The sequence below is a fragment of the Pseudonaja textilis genome, chromosome 10 (genome assembly GCF_049901715.1).
Source record: "Pseudonaja textilis isolate UNSWEBS1 chromosome 10, rPseTex1.2, whole genome shotgun sequence".
Classification (NCBI taxonomy): Eukaryota; Metazoa; Chordata; class Lepidosauria; order Squamata; family Elapidae; genus Pseudonaja; species Pseudonaja textilis.
The window spans coordinates 22,237,946-22,257,898 of record NC_141999.1 but is presented as its reverse complement, the minus strand read 5'-3'; the positions used below and the strand labels follow the sequence as shown (position 1 = coordinate 22,257,898).

At 47.9% G+C, this 19,953-nt stretch overlaps 1 protein-coding gene across 1 annotated transcript in view; it reads right to left on the bottom strand.

Annotated features, from left to right (window-relative positions):
* Window positions 1-1,675: 1,675 nt before the first annotated feature.
* The window catches only part of NECTIN2 (nectin cell adhesion molecule 2), a 78,442-nt gene continuing 60,164 nt past the window's right edge, over window positions 1,676-19,953 (bottom strand). The window contains exons 6-9 of the mRNA XM_087940177.1: window positions 8,032-8,176; window positions 6,741-6,804; window positions 5,388-5,492; window positions 1,676-3,717 (exon numbers count right to left, since the gene is read on the bottom strand). Of these exons, the coding sequence (XP_087796303.1) occupies window positions 3,514-3,717; window positions 5,388-5,492; window positions 6,741-6,804; window positions 8,032-8,176 (518 nt within the window). The 3' untranslated portion in view covers window positions 1,676-3,513. The remainder of the gene's footprint in view (window positions 3,718-5,387; window positions 5,493-6,740; window positions 6,805-8,031; window positions 8,177-19,953) is intronic.

Genomic DNA, 19,953 nt, shown 5'->3' with positions numbered 1-19,953 from the left:
CCATGCAGCCCTCATGGAGTTTGAAGGCCTCCTCCGAGGTCCCGCCGCTTCCTTCCTCAAAGAGGGATTTCTATTGGCTGGCTGCCGGGACGTCACGCGCCGCCGATTGGGCTGATTGTTGGAATAAATCGGGCTCCTCCCGGACGATTGGTCGCGCCGGGGTTGCATTTTCATTGGTCGCTTTTTACGTGCGGAGGGGGAACTTGGAGCGTCCCTCGGGTCTTTGCCTTGGAAAGGGGCGGGCTTGTAGGAACAAGGTCAGCCGTGAAGAGCGGGCGCAAGGTCAGGTGGCTATCCCGAAGTGCAGCGCGGCCACCAATGAGTTTTTGGGCCAGAAGCGCCCGCGGAAACCATAGAGACGTGGCTTGAGAAATCCTTTCGGCCGCCCAACGGTTTCCATGGAAACCCTTTTAGACGATTTCTAGACTCCTCCTCAGGAGGAGCATCCAGGCTAAATATGTTTTCCTTTAGGGAATAATTTCTCTCCCATCAATTTGGTTGCAACAGCTCTCAGTTTTGCAACCGCACGTGCAGTATGGGACTTCCACACTATTTTCACTGCACCCCAGAAAATGATGGTTTCTGAGACCCCCTTTGGGGGGGTGGGGGGTGGAATATCTATCTAGTGCATCCTGTCCTCAGGGCAAAGTCGTCACTCTTTGCCTGGTCCTTAGTAGAAGCAAGCTATCCTCATCCTGGACTTCTCTAGGAGGACAACAACTCCCATCACTCTCAGCCAGCTTGTTCTTTAGGACTAACTCGTCCAACATGCTGGGAAAGCATCTGAATGGGGAAGGTTGCACCCCTAAAAGCCAAATTGTGATATTCTGGTCCCTTGGGCCACGAGAAACGAAATGGGCACGGAAAAACATGCAAATATTTGGAGCCTCTGCCTCTCCTTGCAAATCATTGGAAGACCGACCAGCCAAGTTTTCTTGCAAACTGGGTTTGCAACTGGGTCTAGTCTAGTGAAAAGAACTAGGGGCAACATGATAGCAGTAATAGAGTATTTGAGAGGTTGCCACAAAAAAAGGGGGTCAACTTATTCTCCAAAGCACCCGAAGGCAGGACAAGAAGCAAAGAATGGATAGTAATCAAGGAGAGAAGCAACTTAGAACTAAGGAGAAATTTCCTGACAGTGAGAACAATTAACCAGTGGAACTGCTTGCCTCCAGAAGTTGTTAATTTTCCAACACTGGGAGTTTTTAAGAAGAGATTTGGACAATCGTTTGTCCTGAAGGGTATAGGGTTTCCTGCTTGAGCAGTGGGTTGGACTAGTAGACCTCTAAGGTCCCTTCCAATTCTGTTATTCTGCACAGACTTGCTGTTCCAAAATATGCACCTACTTCTGATGTTGTTTTTTGCATTTGTGTGTTTGCAGTATAAAAAATGTCCCCAGGCTCAGAACACATCTGCATTTATTCTGTTGTCCTTTCCCTGAAATTAAGGCAAAATGAACCATGTACAAGTTTTTCCCCCTTCAAGGTTGCTAGCTATCATTCTTCCAAAATCCTCCTGAAGTATCAGGCTACAAATACAATGAACCTGCTGCCTGAGCAGGGTGGGAATTGGGGTCCCACATTTGGAAGGCATCAAGTTCAGAAAGACTTACAAAGCTAAAAACGGGACATTGTGTTTCCTCTCCGCATCAACAGAACACTTTGTGGCAGCCACATAGATTTGGAAAATTGTATTTATTTTATTTTTTTAAACAAACATTCATCCGGAGTATAAAATTTTCCCTCTGTGTTCCTGCTGAAGTTCAACCCCTCGATAGTGTCAGATTGAGGCACATATAGGTTAGAAGGGGTGGGAGAAATAAGGCATAGTAGTGCGTATGACAATTGTTCCCTCCCGTTAACCCTGAGATTCAGGTCTTGTAAGCAAGAGAGGTGAGCAACAGCTTTGACAACAAAATCATAAACATAATTAAAAAATCCCACAGTGCCAATTGGTACCCGCATTTAGAAGAAAAAAAAACCAGCAGTAGTGGCAAGAGTGTAAGAAGGCTTTGCCTCGGAATGCTAAATCGACTCATTTACAAATGTAGTTTTAAAAACATCCAACTCAAGAACAGCGATCGAAAAACAAACCAAAAAAAAAAAAACGTTCACATTTTCAGGTCAGGAGCCCAAAAGGATTAGAGTATTAATGGAGCAGAACTGAAGATCTGGGGATGTAAAAAATCACAATTCAAGTAACGACCGGAGCCTGTGTCAGAATGCTAAAAAAAAAAAAAGGAACAGTTTGGCACACCGATTTTCCTAAATGGAGCAAACTCTCCATTTAGAAAGTTGAAAGGTTACTCCCTCTGGATTGGGAACCACAGTGAGGGAGAATCCAGATCAGACTTAGTGCCTCGTACCAATTTTGGAGGCCACTTTTGTGCAATACACAGGAAACCTTACTATCTGGTCAATTCCCAACGATTTTGGGGAGTGTATATGCTGGTGCCTCCAAGGAATTTTTTTTTTTTCAAAGCTGCATCTTTAGAATAAGCCTTTCCCTAGCAGAGTTTAATTGTGCTTTTAGCCTGCTCCAAACAGAATATCTCCATGCAATGCAGTGGAATTAGGGGCAGGATTAATAAGCAGTTTTATAAAACTATTTCTGCACGATTCATTTCAGAATTCCCTCAGTGCATCTGTTTCCCTTTTTTGGGGAATTCTCCATGCATGGAAAGGCCCAATCTTTATACCTGGTCTCAGGTATAGGCTTTCTGCATATGACTTTTTTAAAAAGAAGGTTTTTTTGAAGGGTTCAAGAATTAGGCTTAATTGAGTCATCTTTTATACAGATTGGGGGCAAAAAAATAAACCCCATGATGCCCGTCACTGCAGTTTTTAAACATGCTTTGCTCAACCCTGCAATCCAGAGCATTCAGAGTCCAGAATTAGTTGAGGCTGACTCCTGTGAATCTTTTAACAAGATTGCCTGGAGCCTCGTGGTAGTGGATAAAATCTGGGGAAGATGGGAGACACCCCCCCCCCCCCCCATTGAGGTGAAGGTGCAAGGCACTTACAGAGTGAGAAGCCCCACAGTACGTCCGGGTATCAAGAGAGCTTCGACGTTACTGTAAACAGATTCACAAGCATTCAACTACATTCCCCACCCCCCGGGATGGCAACATCCTTTGTGGGGTTCAGAAGCAGCACAGGTCAGTTAGAAGTTCTACTAGATCTCGATCCAGGAACCCTCGGAGGAAAGATCTGGAATGGAAAGTCTACGAAGTCAAGAGGATAGATTTGTCAAAACTACTGGAAGGCTGGAAGAAATACTGGTTCTGGCTGGATTGAAGCGGAAGGCATACAAGTAGTGAATCCTTTCTGAGCAAGGTAGATTCTTGCCCACCTAAAGCGTGTGTGTGAAAGCTGGAAGGCCCAGGAGACAGAGACAGGTACCTAAGATGGAGATTGCTTCTCTCCAGGACCAACACAGGATATCTTTTTTTAGCAGCATCCCATATATATATATTTTTTTTTGGACTGTGGCTGTTGAGATTATCCGGTAGATTTAGACGTACATGGCTCTGGACATCACGAAGGCCTTATCCGTGGGCAGGGATGTTAACGCCTCGTCGTCGTCCGTGGCCGCAAAGGAGAAGGCGTCATAGATGGGGTTGATCTGGTCTAAATATTCATCTTCCAGACTGGGGCCGGCCTCGCCTGCCGCCTCTCGTTCCTCCAGCGTGGGTAGCTCGTGGTAACGCGGCACCTCCTGCAGAAAAGGGGAAGAGAGAGAGAGAGAGAGGAGGCGGTCACTAACCGGGACTATAATGCAGTCCCTACTAATGATGGGCCGCAGAGTGGCTTTGCTTTTTTGTTGTTGTTGTAGCGCTCTGAAGATGAAGCACCCAGAGGCTGCGTTCCCACCACATATTTGAGCTGACATTTGATTATTTATTTATTTATATCTTAGTTTTTTTTAATGTCACCTTTATCTTATCTTACATCTTATTATACAGTATATAAAAGCAAAATACCCCTCACGCAACACCGCAAAATCTCCAGAACCGTAAAACCTACAAACTTGAAATTTGGCACGTATGTTCCTCTTGGCTTCTAGGGGCTCACTAAAGAAAGGATTTTTCGAAATGACCATCAGAGCATTAATATTTCCTATATTATTATTATTAACACGCTCTGATGTGAAGGAGTTATACTCCCCCTCCCCACCTGAAAAGAAATCTCTTCCAAATGCAGAACACAAGCAGAGGAGAAGAGTTTCAGTTTCAGTGCACCAAGCAGCTTTAGTACAGAACAGTTGAGCTAAGCGACACCCAGGCTCCTTGCTGTCTCCCTCTTGCTCACACAGCAAATACTCTTTCAGTTTCCAAAGCGCCCTGGACTCTCTCACACACTGACAGGACGCTAGCCAGATGAATACTGATGGATGCTGGTAGGCAGAGGCAGAATTCCCGTCCCCCTTATTTTCCTCCCCTAAAACTAAGCCCAACCACATAGTTCCGTAGCAAAGCATGAGTATTGAGCTAATTATTTGATAAGTAACTCAAGGCAGCGGAAATACCAAATACCCCTTCCTCCTCTTATTTCCCACCACCACAACAGCCCCGTGAGGTGGATTTGGGCTGAGAGAGGAGGGGGACTGTCCCCTAGCCGGCTTTGAGGGGTAAGACAGAACTAGAACTCACTTCTCCTAGCGATTGGCCCAAAGTCACCCAGTTGGGCTTTCAGGCCTAAGGCTGGATTACAACTCACCGTCTCCTGGGTATTAGCCCAAAGTCATCCATGGGTTTTCAGGTCTAAGGTGGGACTGGAACTCACAGGAACCTGGTTTCTAGGCCAGCAACTTCCCCACGACGCCCAGAAGACCCTATGTCTGACCCGACTCTGCTTGGCCTGGTTCACACAACCTCTTAAGACCAATGGCAGAGGTTTCGCACATTACACTGGACTACAAAGTGCCCAATCACATTTTGCCACAGCCAAGTGTGTTGTGTGAACCTAGCCAGCAGCCGGGCCTGAACTGCAGAAAGCAGAATAATCCTGAGTTAAAAGGCGTGGCTGGTTACGGTTGTAACCCGAGAACACTGTGGCACCAACCATATCTCATCTAAGGAGGGAGAACGCAAGACGCCGCCTTCTTCAGCCTCTACATACTTGGCAGAGGTAGGTCTTCTTTCCCCTTGCCATGAGGACTAGAAACTTGTGTTTCTGAAGAAAAAAAAGAGGGCCAGGAGTGCTCTCCGAATTCTTACACGCGCCTCCCTGACTACCCACGCTTTGAGGTCTGGTTTCTGATTCGCAAGATGAAATTTGGGAGGACTACGTTTACCTAGAGTTTTGATGTGAAGATTCTCGTAACGCCCACCCAGAGGCCCACATTAAACCCGTTTCAGATGGTTTGTTCACCCAGATTCCCCTCACCTCTTTCGCGGTGGGGCTGGTGCCTCCAAAGAGATTGTCCGCGACGTTGGGTTCATAGTAGGGGGCTTTGAACGGGATACATTCAGCCCCGGTGGCGTTAGCAACCTGGAATAAAACCAGAGAGGTGTTGAAAGGCAGGAGACGTTAAGTGAGATGCTGGCTCAGTGAGTTTTGTCCCGTGCTACGATCTTTCTTGTTCAGCAAATCACTGCAGTTGTGAAGTTAGTAAGACGGTGGAATCTGGCCTTCCCCACTGACTTTGCTTGTCAGGAGATCGCAAAAGGGGGTCATAACTGCAACCGTCATAAATGTGAGTCGGTTGCCAAGTGCCCGAATTTTGTAGGAATTGGGTATGTCTAGTTTAACGAAATTGACTAGGGGGTGATACGAAAGCAGTGTTCCAGTATTTGAGGGGCTGCCCCAAAGAAGAGGGGGTCAACCTATTCTTCAAAGCACTCTTCAAGGCAGGACAAGAAGCAACGGATGGAAACTAATCAAGGAGAGAAGCAACCTGGAATTAAGGAGAAATTTCCCCAAAAGTGAGGACAATGAACCAGGGGAAAAAGTTTGCCACCAGGAGGTTTTTAAGAAGAGATTGGACAACCATTTGTCTGGAATGGTACTGCCATGCCCCTGGTGGAGACTGACTCTGAGGGAGAGGAGGAACAGCCGACAGGGAGTGGGAGTGTGGCTCCGGAGGTTGTGGAGGAGGCTGGGGAAGGGCAGAGGCCAGCTGGGCAGTCAGAGGAGGACCCAGGCCCATCCCCTCTCCATCCTAGGGCACGCAGGTAGGAGAGGATCAGGGAGAGACGTGGCCTACTCAGGAGGAGAGGGCCTTGATCCTCTTCGTGGGCTGCAGCTGTGACAACTGGTTAAAAGGACGGACATGCGTATGGGCTAATGCTGGAAACAAAGCATGGAAATATCTCTAGTCTGTCGTTCCTCTCTGAGTTTGGCGTCCTTCCCAGTGTGTGTTCCGATATCTGTGGACGTCTTCAAGCCCTGATCTTGCCTGGTTCCCTTAATTGCTTCAATGTGGTTTGTGTTGTTTTTACTCTTTATAATTTATAGGCATTTTTAGTTTAAACGGCATTTCGTAACTGCTTATGGGGGAGTCTTTTTTTTACTCCGGTCAAGGATATTTGGAGCTTGGAAGCAAAGTGAAGGAATAAAAGGGGCTTCACCTGTTTTTGTGACTGTGCATATTTTGTATCCCACCCTGGGTCATCACAGGTACAGGGTCTCCTGCCTGAGCAGGGGGTTGGACTAGAAGACCTCCAAGGTCCCTTCCAACTCTCGTAATTCCAAAAGCAGGTGCCTGCAAACCATGCTGGGAGCAGGGTTGATACTTACCGGCTCCGTTTCTTCTGACAGTTGGCAAGGAGGTGGCGGCTTGTACGCTGGGGGTCCTTCCAAACTGAAGAGACAGCAAGAAACGAGAGCCTGTTTAGCCATTTGTTTTGCATTTATGCACGGTGCCAACCAACAGGGGGGGGTGGAGGTTGAGATTGGGAGTGGTTGCTTTCACACAACTGTGGGGGTAGGGAGGGGGGCGCGGAGGCTCCACAGACGTTGTCCAATTCCAACACCACACACTTCCAAGCAGCATGGAGATACCGGCAGGTGAACCAAGGGCCTGGGCAGCCTCACCTATATTGATTCACGTTTTATGATTTTTGCACTGCCTTTAGTTCAGGAGCTTCGAAGAGCTCCTTCCTGCCGTTTATCTTCACAACAGCCCTGTGAGGTAGGATGAGACGAGAGAGCACCTGGCTCATAGTCACCCAGGGGGCTTGTGTGATTCAAAAAACATGCTCTCCTTGGTGACAGTCCAACATCTTCACCACAGGTAAGAATCAGAGATGGATATATTTTTAATCGGGGGAGAATTGGGGGATCCCAGATCTTCCTTGAATTATTTGATCCTAACAGATTCGGTTTGATTGGAGGATGTAAGACTTGCCCCGCCTCCTTTTGGCCCCAACCCTCCTGTTTAGAGCTGAAGCCCCACCCACTCATTATGCAGCTCCGCTCCAGGGTTTAAGTCAGGAGTGGGCAAAGATGGCCTCTTTACGACCTGTGGACTTCAACTCCCAGAATTCCTGAGCCAACCAGGAATGGGCAAAGATGGCCTCTTTACGACCTGTGGACTTCAACTCCCAGAATTCCTGAGCCAACCAGGAATGGGCAAAGATGGCCTCTTTACAACCTGTGGACTTCAACTCCCAGAATTCCTGAGCCAACCAGGAATGGGCAAAGATGGCCTCTTTACGACCTGTGGACTTCAACTCCCAGAATTCCTGAGCCAACCAGGAATGGGCAAAGATGGCCTCTTTACGACCTGTGGACTTCAACTCCCAGAATTCCTGAGCCAACCAGGAATGGGCAAAGATGGCCTCTTTATGACCTGTGGACTTCAACTCCCAGAATTCCTGAGCCAGCATGGGAATCGAGGTCCACAAGTCGTAAAGGTGCCATCGTTGCTCACTTCTGGTTTTTACTCAAAGCAATGCAAGCTTTGGCCGAATGAGGCCTGTTCCCGCTGCGAGGAAATTCAGGGTGGCTGGGTGGGGGCCCTCATACCCTCCCTGCACCCAGCCCCTACTACCCCACTCCACTTCCCAGAGCCAACTGGCTCACTTACTCGTCCTCCTCAGGACCCATCCGGTTCTTTTGCTGCTGCCGACAGATCAGGATTCCGGTGACCACCACCGCCAAGGCTACGATGGTGGCTATGAGGCCTCCGATGATGCCCCCAGTGGTGGCTGCGCCCGCTGGGTTGGGCTTCTCTGGATCAGGGAATAAAAGAGCATAACCTCAGTAAAAGACAACCCAATTCTGCTCAAAGGTTCATCCAACAAGCAGTCTGGGACCAAGGAAGCCAGCTTTCTTGGCCTTGGGGCTTCCCCGCCAGAATGTCTCCTTCCCACTCTCATCCCCAGCATTGTCCCACCTCTGCCGCCCATTAAGCGAGCCTACCTCAGTTTCCCAGAATCTTAGACTTTTATCAGGGGTTGACACCTGCCTGGGGATTGTTTTTGTGGTGTCGCCCAGAGTCAATTAAATTGGGCGTCTCTCTTAATTTGATTAGTTAATTCTTTCCTTCCCCGCGTATTGAGCTGCAATGCAAAATAATTCTGCCTGTTCCTTCATTTGGCGCTGGGTTCAGCCGTCAAGAAGTGTGTTTGATTCATAGCTACGCATGTTGGGTAATCTCGGATAATACTCTGGCATCACAGATTAACAGAGTTGCAAGGGACCTTTGGAGGTCTTCTAGTCCAACCCCCTTGCTCAAGCTGAAGGTTTTTAAGAAGAGATTAGGCGGCCATTCCTCTGAAATGGTGTAGGGCAGGGGGGGTCTTCAAACTTGGCAATTTTAAGACTTGTGGACTTCAACTCCCAGAATTCCTGAGCTAATGCGATTGGAAGAATTCTGGGAGTTGAAGTCCGCAAGTCTTAAAGCTGTCGAGTTTGAGCTGCCCTACACCATTTCAGAGAAATGGCCATCTAATCTCTTCTTAAAAACCTCCAGTGAGGATATAAACGACTGATTCTCAACCTTGGTCACTTTAAGAGGAGATGGACTTCAACGCCCAGAGTTCCTCAGCCAGCTATGCTGGTTGCGAGGTTGAGAAACAATGCCGGTTGGGGAATTCTGGGAGTTGAAGTCCACCCCTCTTAAAGGGGCCAAGGTTGAGAAATAATGCTGCCTGGGGAATTCTGGGAGTTGAAGTCCACCCTTCTTAAAGGGGCCAAGGTTGAAAAATGTTGGCTGGGGAATTCTGGGAGTTGAAGTCCACCCCTCTTAAAGGGGCCAAGGTTGAGAAATAATGCCAGCTGAGGAATTCTGGGGGTTGAAGTCCACCCCTCTTAAAGGGGACAAGGTTGAGAAACAATGCCGCCTGAGGGATTCTGGGAGTGGAAGTCCACCCCTCTTAAAGGGCCAAGGTTGAGAAACACTGTGTTAAACACTGCCTTAGAGAAACTAACCGGTTTAGGCCGAAATGTGTTTTTGTGGGTCAGAATCGACCTCAGACACCCACTTTCTCCTACGTGATTAGTTTCAAGAAAGCAGGAAACAGCAAAGGGCTTATAAAGTAAACCGCTAACCACTTTGCTTGGCTAAGTAAAGCTACTTCTGGCTCGCCTTTTGCACTTTTCAGCCACTAGATGGCGCTTCAGCCCTGCCCGGCAACCTTTCAGTTTAGTTCCCAGGATTGTTGGGGTTGAACCTGCCTTGAATATATATCAGATTGTCTTATTATTCACCCCTTTGCAAACAGGGACGGAGAAGGAGGGGGCACAGCAGGGAGGAACGTTTCTATTGGCTGCCTCCTCTTATATCTTCAGCTCTTGGGCCTTGGGAACATCTGGGTGGCTGGCGGTGAGAATGGGAATAGAGATACCACCGTTCTGGAATAGTGACAGGCAAGGAAGGCGCTGTGGGAATTCAGAGGGAATCGGCTTTCTTAGTTCCTAAGCAACTGCACCACGCAGGAGCCAGCGTTGGTGCTGGACACAGGAGTCAACATTCAATAGAAGAAGAAAAAAAAAACACCCCAAACCCTAAGCTTGTGTTTTCCCTTTATTGACATCAAGTTTCTAGTCCTTAAGGAACATGTCAGCAGCGGGAGGGATTTCTAGAAAGCTCAGACCAACTTCCCAGGCACCAGAAAAGGGGAGTTCAAGTCTAGTTCTTTGCCTTTTGCTAAGAACGGCACGAACGGAACGTACGGGTGGCCCTCGACTTCCGACCACAAGCGAGCCCAACATTTCCGTCGTTAAGGGAGAGCGTTGGTCAAGTGAGCAGTGCCCCATTTTTACGGCCTTCCTTGCCACCAGCTGTTAAGGGAATCGGGCTTCCCCCGTTGGCTTGGTGGAAGGTTGCAAAAGGGGATCCCATGACAACGGTCGTAAGTACGAATCGGTCACCACCTCTCTGAATTTTGACCACGCGACCGCAGGGATGCTGCGAAGGTCACGACTGTGAAATAACGGTCGTAAGTCACCTTTTTTTCCCAGCGCCGTTGTAACTTTGAATGGGTTGTGGTTCGCCAGCAGCAGGTGCAGTCATTCGGTTATTTAGGGCTTAGCGTTGTTACATGGGTATCTGTTCCTTCACCTGGTTGGGTGGTTAAGGCACCAGGTTGACGTTGGGAGAGGGCGAGTTCTAGTCCTGTCTTAGACCTAAAAGCTGGCTGGGTGTGAATTTGAGCCAGTCACCAGGAGACAATGAGTTCTAGCCCTGCCTTAGGCATGAAAGCCAACTGAGTGATCTTGGACCAATTATCAGGAGACGGTGAGTTCTAGTCCCACGTATAGGCATGAAAGATGGCTGGATGATCTTGAGCCAATCACCAGGAGACTGTGAGTTCTAGACCCGCCCTTGACACGAAAGATGGCTTGGTGACTTTGGGCCAATCACCAGGTGACGGAGAGTTCTAGTTCCACTTAGCTGTGAAAGCCACCTGGGTGACTTTTTAGGGCAATCCCTCTCTCTCAGCCCAACCCACCTCACAAGGTTGTTGTTGTGGGAAAAACAAGAGGAGGAAGCTGTGTCAAATATGGTCCCCGCCTTGAGTTATTTCTAAAAACAATAAAAGCCGGATGCAAATAATAAACAAATAATAATAATAATAAACATCCTGTTCTGTAGGCATTCCCCACGGTGCATTGAGCTCCAATGAAAAGCCCAGGTGGGCAGTTCAGGTTGAGGTCCTTTTCTCACCTGGCACACCTGGAAGCTGAAAGGTGACCTTTCCTGGGCCACCTGACGGCTGCCAGCCTGGCACGTTCATTCCCACAACAGATTTCCCCCCTTACACACACAGACAGCCCTCCTGGGAAAAGCCATAATTACACACAGCCCCATACATTATGCATGGAGGCGCTGGGAGCAAGCATTCGCAGCAGCTCCAAATTCTTATTTTTAGATTCGAGAGAGGAAGGTTTCCGGTGGAATTCTTCTGACGCCAGCTCGAATGCCAAGAAGTCGAGCCAGTTACGGATACGCCGAATCTGGAGGAGAAGGCGAGAGAAAGAAGAGGAAAGGAAAGACGGGCGACAGGCGGAGGAGAAATAGTGGCTTCCCTTTGTAGAGAAAGATTCGTCTCTTTTTTTTTCCAAGTCAAGAAATGAAGAAAATTGGACAGACTGGCATATCTGGGCTACGAACCTACAAGACCCCTGGCTCCATCTAGGACAGGGGTCCCCAAACGTGGCAACTTTAAAACTTGTGGGCTTCCTCCTCCTCCTCCTCCTCCTCCTCGTCCCTCTCCCTTTTTCCTCCATAAAAAGTTTGGGAAATAAATGTCTGCAAGAAAACAAGCCAGATTAAAGAGTAGTAGGGGGATTTTCCCTGGAACGCTAACAGACTCTAAATCCTCCTCCTCCTCCTCCTCCTCCTCCTCCCCCCCACTTTTTCCTCCATAAAAATCTCTTCTTAAAAACCTCCGGTGTTGGAGCCTTCACAACTTCCTGTGGCAAGCAGTTCCACTGATTCATTGCTCTAATTGTCAGGAATTTCCTCCTTAATTCCAAGTTGCTTCTCTCCTTCTATCAATTGCTTCTTGTCCTGCCTTCAGGTGCTTTGGAGAATAGCTTGACCCCCTCCTTTTCTTTGGGGCAGCCCCTCAAATATGGGAAGACTGCTGTCAAGTCTCCTACTAGTCCTTCTTTTCATTAAACTCGACATATCCACTTCCAGCAACTGTCCTTTATATGTTTTGATCTCCAGCCCCCTAATCCTCTTCGTTGCTCTTCTCTGCCCTCTTTCTAGAGTCTCAACCTCCTTTTTTAATAATTGTGGTGACCAAAGCTGGATGCCGTGTTCCAATCTCTTGTCCTCCCCAGCACACTTGGTCCCCGAAGGATAGGTGCGTGCACACCTGCGGCATGGGTGATGTCATTTTCCGCCCTTCCTTGTTCTACCCTCATCGTTTACTTTCCCCTTGCAGTGTATGCCCTGCCCAGTCTCCACCCAGCGCGGCTTCCATCCAGCTGGGCAGAGGAAAGGAAGAAAGGAAGGGAAGAGGAGAAGGGAGGAGGGCTGAAAGGGCAAGGCTGGTGCAGGTGACTCAGCCAGCTCAAAGGCCACCTGGGAGGACACGAGATCATGCGTCAGAGTCTGACACCTCTCGTCCTGCAGGAGGAAGTAAGGTCAATCTGAGAAATGAAGGGGCTTTTTTTTTTAGCTTCCGGGACCAATTTGGGGGAAGGAGGGATGAGCTGGTCACGGGGGGGGGGGCAAAGGACCAGTGTCAGGAGGAAACATCTGCCTGGAATGATCCTCCTCCTTCCTCTTCACATGATTACAGGTAATCTTCGACTTATGGCCACAGTGGAGCCCAAAACTCCTGTTGTTAAGTGAGGTTTGCCCCACTCCTGTTGTTAAGTGCATCATTGCAGATGATAAGTTAGTAACCTGGTTGTTAAGTGAGCCTGGTTTCCACCCACTGCCCAGCGACTGAATTTTGATCATACGATCACTGGAATGCGGCAACGGTCGTAACTACGGGAAGCAGCCCTAAGTCACATTTTTTTCAGTGCTGCTAAAACTTGGAACGGTCATTAAACGAGCTGATGTCACTCAAAGAGGAACCAGTAGTTGCCTTGCCTAACTCAACCCCGGCCATTGGGAGAGGGGTGGCTTTCAAACCCCAGAATGACTTATTTGTTGAAGAGAGCATCTCAAGTCACAATGAATCAAATCCATCAAGAGATTTCAATCGAGCAAATTTAAGGACAGAGCTCCCCAAATATTTCCAGCATGTCAATTGTCCCACCAGAGGCAAAAAATAATAATAATACTTTAGACCATCGCTACGCAACCGTAGAAGATGCTTCTAGGTCTTTACCCCGAGCAGCTGTGCGACACTCTGATCACTGCATGATTCACCTTGTACTTGCTTACAGACAAAGACTTAAAAACCATGAAACCAACAATTAAATCAGTCAGGACTTGGACTGATGAGGCAAAGCTGAAGCTTCGGGCTTGCCTTGATTGCAATGTTTTCAATCGAGGACCTGTCTACTGCACGACTCAAAAAGAGGGCTGTGAAAATATCTACAGACCTCTCACATCCCGGACATAAACTGTTTCAACTCCTTCCCTCAAAACAACACCATAGAGTGCTGCACACCAGAACAACTAGATACAAGGACAGTTTTTCCCCGAATGCCATCACTCTGCTAAATAAATAACTCCCTCAATACTGCCCAACTATTTACGAAGTCTGCATTACTATTACTGTTAATCTTCTCATCCCTCCTTATCACCCATCTCCTCCCACTGGTGACTGTATGACTATAACTTTGTTGCTTGTATCCTTATGATTTATATCGACTGTTTCCTAGTATGATTTGATTGCTTATTGTACCCTATGACTATTATTAAATGTCGTACCTTATGATTCTCGACTCTGGACGAATGTATCTTTTCTTTTTATGTACACTGAGAGCAATTGCACCAAAGCCAAATTCCTTGTGTGCCCAATCACACTTGCCAAAAAAGAATTCTGTTCTATTTTATCTGTGATTAATGTGTGTGTGTGTGTGTGTGTGTGTGTGTGTGTTCAGGTAGGTACCTAGAGGGATGGATAGGTAGGTAGGTATGTAGGTGGATAGATGATGGACAGATGATAGATGGATAGATATAGATTAAGTAGGTAGGTAGTGTTCTGTTGTGGGTGAAGGAAGACACACAGCCAGCCGAAGGTAGCCGTCAAACTGGTTTATTCAGTTAACAGTGAGAACTGAACGACTGGTCCTGTCTGACAGTTCCCCTTTTAATAAGGGCTGTCAGACAGGCCAGTCAATCATATTCAAGAGCTTTCCTCGCCTAAATTGCGGACCAGAGTGAAAACTTCAGTTATACTAAAACACAACAGGTAGAATACATATTGTTTCCTAGTATGATTTGATTGCTTATTGTACCCGATGACTATTACTAAGTGTTGTACCTTATGATTCTTGACTCTTGACGAATGTCTCTTCTCTTTTATGTATACTGAGAGCATTTGCACCAAGACAAATTCCTTGTGTGTCCAATCACACTTGGCCAATAAAGAATTCTATTCTATTCTATTCTATTCTATTCTATTCTATTCTATTCTATTCTATTCTATTCCATTCCATTCCATTCCATTCCATTCCATTCCATTCCATTCCATTCCATTCCATCCTATCTATCTCTGTCTCTCTCTGTCTATCTATCGGCCATGAATCTGGAGATTTTGCTGTAATGTATTATAAACAGAGAGCAAACCCGCTGCACTGATGATGTCAGCTAGTTGGGTAATGAAACGTCTGCAAGAAAGCAACCCAGCTCAGGAAGCCCCAATGAAAAAAAAGAGAGGGACTTTTCTCCTTCACCCTTCCCACCCACAGCACCGGCCCCCGTGGTCACGTGATTAACATCCGGATGCTTGGCAACTCATCGTTATGACGGTTGCAGCATCCCGGGATCTCGCAATTCCCCCTCCTGCGAACTTCTGACGAGCAAAGTCAATGGGGAAGCCGGAGTCGTTTAACGACTGTGTTACTACGTCAACAACAGAAGCGACTCACTTAACAACGGTGGCAGGAAAGGTCATAAAATGGGGGGGCAGGGCTCTCTTTCACAACCGTCTTGCTTAGCAGGGGAAGTTTGGGGCTCAAATCTGGATGTCAATCAAGTAAACATTGGGCGGGGGGGGGGCTTCTCCGGATGGATCTTGACAGACTCGAACCCTGGACCGTATCTAACAAAATGAAATTCGATGTAGAGAAAAGTAAAGTCCTACACTTAGGCAAGAAAAAACAAAAGTACCCATGCAGACTGGGTGAAACCAGATTTCTTAATAGCCGTAACTGGGAGAAGGATTTTGGAGTCTCAGTGGACAACCAGCTAAATAGGAGCCAGCCATGTGCAGCAGCAGCCAAAAAAGCCAATGCAATCCTAAATTGCATCAACACAGGGATACAACCAAGAGTATAAGTGAGGTACTTAGTACAAGTGAGGTACTAATACCACTCTATAAAGCCTTGGTAAGGCCACACCTAGAGTCCTGCATCCAGTTTTGTTCACCACATTACAAAAAAAGAGGTTGAGAGTCTAGAACAGTGATTCCTAACCTTTTTTTCGCCCCGCACCCCTAAAGAAATTTCACTCGAACCTCGCGCCCCCTGAAATAAATAATAAATAAAAATGCCAACATATAGCCAATATCCTATTATTTACCTGGACTTTTCTCGCACCCCCTGGAATATCGTCTCGCACCCGCAGGGGGTGCGAGCACCCCAGGTTGGGAACCCCTGCTCTAAAAAAAGTACAGAGAAGAGCAACCGGGATGGTTAAGGGACTGACTAGAGGCTAAAACGTACGATGAACGGTTGCAGGAACTGGGCCTGGCTACTCTAGGGAAGAGAAGGACCAGGGGAAGACAGGAGAGCAGCCTTCCAATATTTGAGGGGATGCCACAGGGAGGAGGAAGGGGGTCAAATTATTTTCTAAAGCTCCTGTAGGCCAGACAAGGAATAATGGATGGAAACAGAACAAGGAGAGATTCAACCTGGAAATAAGGAGAAATTTTCTGACAGGGAGAACAATCAACCCATGGAACCCCCGGAAGTAGTGGGAGCATCATGGCCAAGCCTTGGACCCAAACCCTGATGTGCCTCCCTGCGGTCCAGGCTGAGGCTGTGTGGCAAACCGGTTCCTTGCCCAGAGGAGCCGTTGGTGAGCCTGGCACGGAAAGGAAGCCTTTGGCTGCCGAAGAAAAGCCGCCGTTGTTGCCAAACAGGCCAAACCGGAGTGATTAATCCACTTTATCTGCCCGGATAATCCACTTTTCTCAGGTGGTTCCTAGGAAACGCACTTTGGGGAGGTTGAGTCAGGAGGGAACTGGGGCGGAAAGCCAGGCGGGGCACGGAGAAGGCAACAGATGGGTGGGGCAGGGAAGGAGGGGAGGGGAAACGAACGGGAGTGAAACCTGGGCATGAAACCTGGCCGCTCTGGGGAGAGAAAAGGGGTTTCGGAGAAAGGGAGAAGGAAAGAAAGGAAAAACGAGAGTCCGAGCCTCGCTTCCGGGAGGGAACAAGCTCGAATTCTGCAGGCGTGACAACATGTGTGTGCTGGAAAGTTACGCAGGCGCCCACCCACGCCCAACGCAGGGCACTAAAACAGGAAGCGGGGGAGGGAAGGAACCAAAGCTTGGCTCCAACTGGAACCTTGCATGCTTTCTTTTTAGTTTAGGGTTTGTTTTGCTGCTTGCCCGTCCCGATGCCTGGCAGGGCTCCCAACGTGGCACCTGCCGAATTCTTTTTTGTTTTCTTTTAGTTGCATCCTGCTGGTTATTTTTTTTAAATAAGCAGCTCTGAAGTGAACATACCCAGCAACGCCTTCCTCCTCCTATTTTGTCCGCAACAACAACCCTGCGAGGTGGGTGGGGATTGGGGGGCGGGGGACTGGCTCAAGGTCACCCAGCTGGCTCAGGAACAACTAGAACTCCCAGATTGGCTCAAAGTCACCCAGATGGCTTCCGTGCCTGAGGCAGGACTAGAACTCACAGCCTCCTAGTGATTGGCCCAAAGTCACCTAACCAGCTTTGATAGCTAAGGCAGAACTAGAACTCACAATCTCCTAGTGATTGGCCCAAAGTCACCTAACTGGCTTTGATAGCTAAGGCAGAACTAGAACTCACAATCTCCTAGTGATTGGCCCAGGGTCACCTAACCAGCTTTGATAGCTAAGGCAGAACTAGAACTCACAGCCTCCTAGTGATTGGCCCAAGGTCACCTAACAGGCTTCGATAGCTAAGGCAGGACTAGAACTCACAGCCTCCTAGTGATTGGCCCAGGGTCACCTAACCAGCTTTGATAGCTAAGGCAGAACTAGAACTCACAATCTCCTAGTGATTGGCCCAAAGTCACCTAACTGGCTTTGATAGCTAAGGCAGAACTAGAACTCACAGCCTCCTAGTGAGTGGCCCAGGGTCACCTAACCAGCTTTGATAGCTAAGGCAGAACTAGAACTCACAGCCTCCTAGTGATTGGCCCAAAGTCACCTAACTGGCTTTGATAGCTAAGGCAGAACTAGAACTCACAGCCTCCTAGTGAGTGGCCCAGGGTCACCTAACCAGCTTTGATAGCTAAGGCAGAACTAGAACTCACAATCTCCTAGTGATTGGCCCAAAGTCACCTAACTGGCTTTGATAGCTAAGGCAGAACTAGAACTCACAGCCTCCTAGTGATTGGCCCAGGGTCACCTAACCAGCTTTGATAGCTAAGGCAGAACTAGAACTCACAATCTCCTAGTGATTGGCCCAAAGTCACCTAACTGGCTTCGATAGCTAAGGCAGAACTAGAACTCACAGCCTCCTAGTGATTGGCCCAGGGTCACCTAACCGGCTTTGATAGCTAAGGCAGAACTAGAACTCACAGCCTCCTAGTGATTGGCCCAAAGTCACCTAACTGGCTTTGATAGCTAAGGCAGAACTAGAACTCACAGTCTCCTAGTGATTGGCCCAAAATCATTCACTGGCTTTCATGCCTAAGGCAGAACTAGAGCTCACAGTGACTGGCCCAAGGTCACCCAGCTGGCTTCCCTGCCTGGCAGGATTAGAACTCACCGTCTCCTAGTTTCTAGCCTTGTGCCTTAACCACTGGACAAACTGAGTCCTTCTCCCAGACCACCATATCATCCCCCCCTCACACACCCCGAGGCTGCTGTTTGGGAGGCCGATGGGAGCTTAAAGCATCGGGAAAGGCCCAGTTTAGGGAAGGGGGAAATATCCTGGTCGCTGGTGCCCCTCGTTCTTCATCTAGCCGCTCCCCTTGCTCCCAATTCCGAATTCCATTTCACGTCAGCCGCAAGGAACGCGAGAGAAACCCGAAAGAAGATCTCACGGCAGTGCCAACCCTTCTACGGGAAAAGCTGGCTTCTTGCTGTATTTCATTCCAAAGTTCCTGCCCCTCCCGCGGGAATGTCTTTGCGCATGTTTACATGAAACTAGACAAAAGGGGAAGGAAAAAAAAAGAAAGAAAGAAACGGACTGTACTTTCGGCCTCGGGAGGAAAAATGAACTGAGGTGGCCACCCCTGGAGTTAGGGGGAAATCACTGAACCCGAGAACTCGTAATCCCGAATCGAAAGGAGAGTCAAACTTCAAAAGAAGCCAATGCCCCCACCCACCCCCCAAAAATCTGGCTTTTGCACAAGTCGTTTCTTGCCCCCTGCAATCTCAGAGTATTTTTTATTTTATTTTATATTTTACTGCCGTTGCAAGAGTCAAATAATCCTCTCCGCTCCTACGCTGCAGAGCTAATATGAGAAATATTTCCAAGCTCGATAGATTGTGCACTGTTTAATGTGGCTTTTTTGTAAGGGTGAACGTGTGTGTGTGTGTGTGTGTGTGTGTGTGTGTGTAGGGGAAGGGTTGTTACTGGGTGCAGAATTTTCTCAGAGTTGTATTATCCCCTTCAATAGCTAAGCCACAGTCAGAGGAGGAGGAGAAGAAGAAAAAGAAGAAAGGAAAGGAAAGAGAATGTATAGTCTGTTCCTGGTTTGTTTGGGTTTTTTTTTTTTTGCCGAGAGAATCCCTTTTAACCTGAATGCGGCTTGTGGAAAATAATCAGAAAGCAGCACTCAACTCATAATAGGATCAGGAGATCTTTATCTGAGCTCTTTGGAAACAACGCGGGGACAAAAATAAGTTGGCTGTCACTAGGCAAGAGTGGGAAAATATTCTGCTTGGCCTATTCGTCACCCTTCAGAGGAAAAAAAAAACCCAACATACAAATTAAGATTCTCCAACATGGCTTCCAACTCCTTCTTCTCACTGGTTCAGCTCTAAAATTTCCAGGACTAGGATCATTAATGAAAAAAAATAAATCCTGATTTTTTTTTTTTTTTAAATCCTGGTAGTTTCACCTTCCTAAATCCGGCGTCAACAGAGACTTCATTTTGCAAAGAACGCGATTAAAAATTAACTTCGTGCTATCTTTTTCCCCTTTCCAAATCTCGACCGAAACAAGCTTCTCTGCACATATAACCACCAGGGTTGAAATGAAAAGAGGACAACCGAAGGAAAATGATGTGCTTTGCAGAATTTCTGCATAAAGGAGTTAGAAGGGGCCTTGGAGGTCTTTTAGTCCAGTGGTGGCTAACCTTTTGGGGTTCCTGTACCAAAGTGAGCCAGCATGCCCGCACTCACATGCCAGCACCCAGAATGCAATGCGCATCCCCACACACCCTGCGCATCCACACGCAATTCCCACCCCCTTACCTGCACTGCGCCTCACAGCTGATTTTTCGGCTGGTTTGAGGCATTTTTCGGCCTCCAGAGGCTTGGAAAAAGCTTCTGCAAAACTTCTCAGGATGAATTGTAGGCCCGTTTCATCACTTCCGGTATAGGAAATGACAAAATGGGCCTATAATTCGTTTGCCTGCAGCACGTGTGCTCTGCGTGACACTTGTGGCATGCGTGCCATAGGTTTGTCATCACGGTTCTAGTCCAACCCCTTACTCAAGCAGGAGAACATGTATCATTCCAGACCAATGATTGTCCAATCTCTTCTTCAAAACTTCC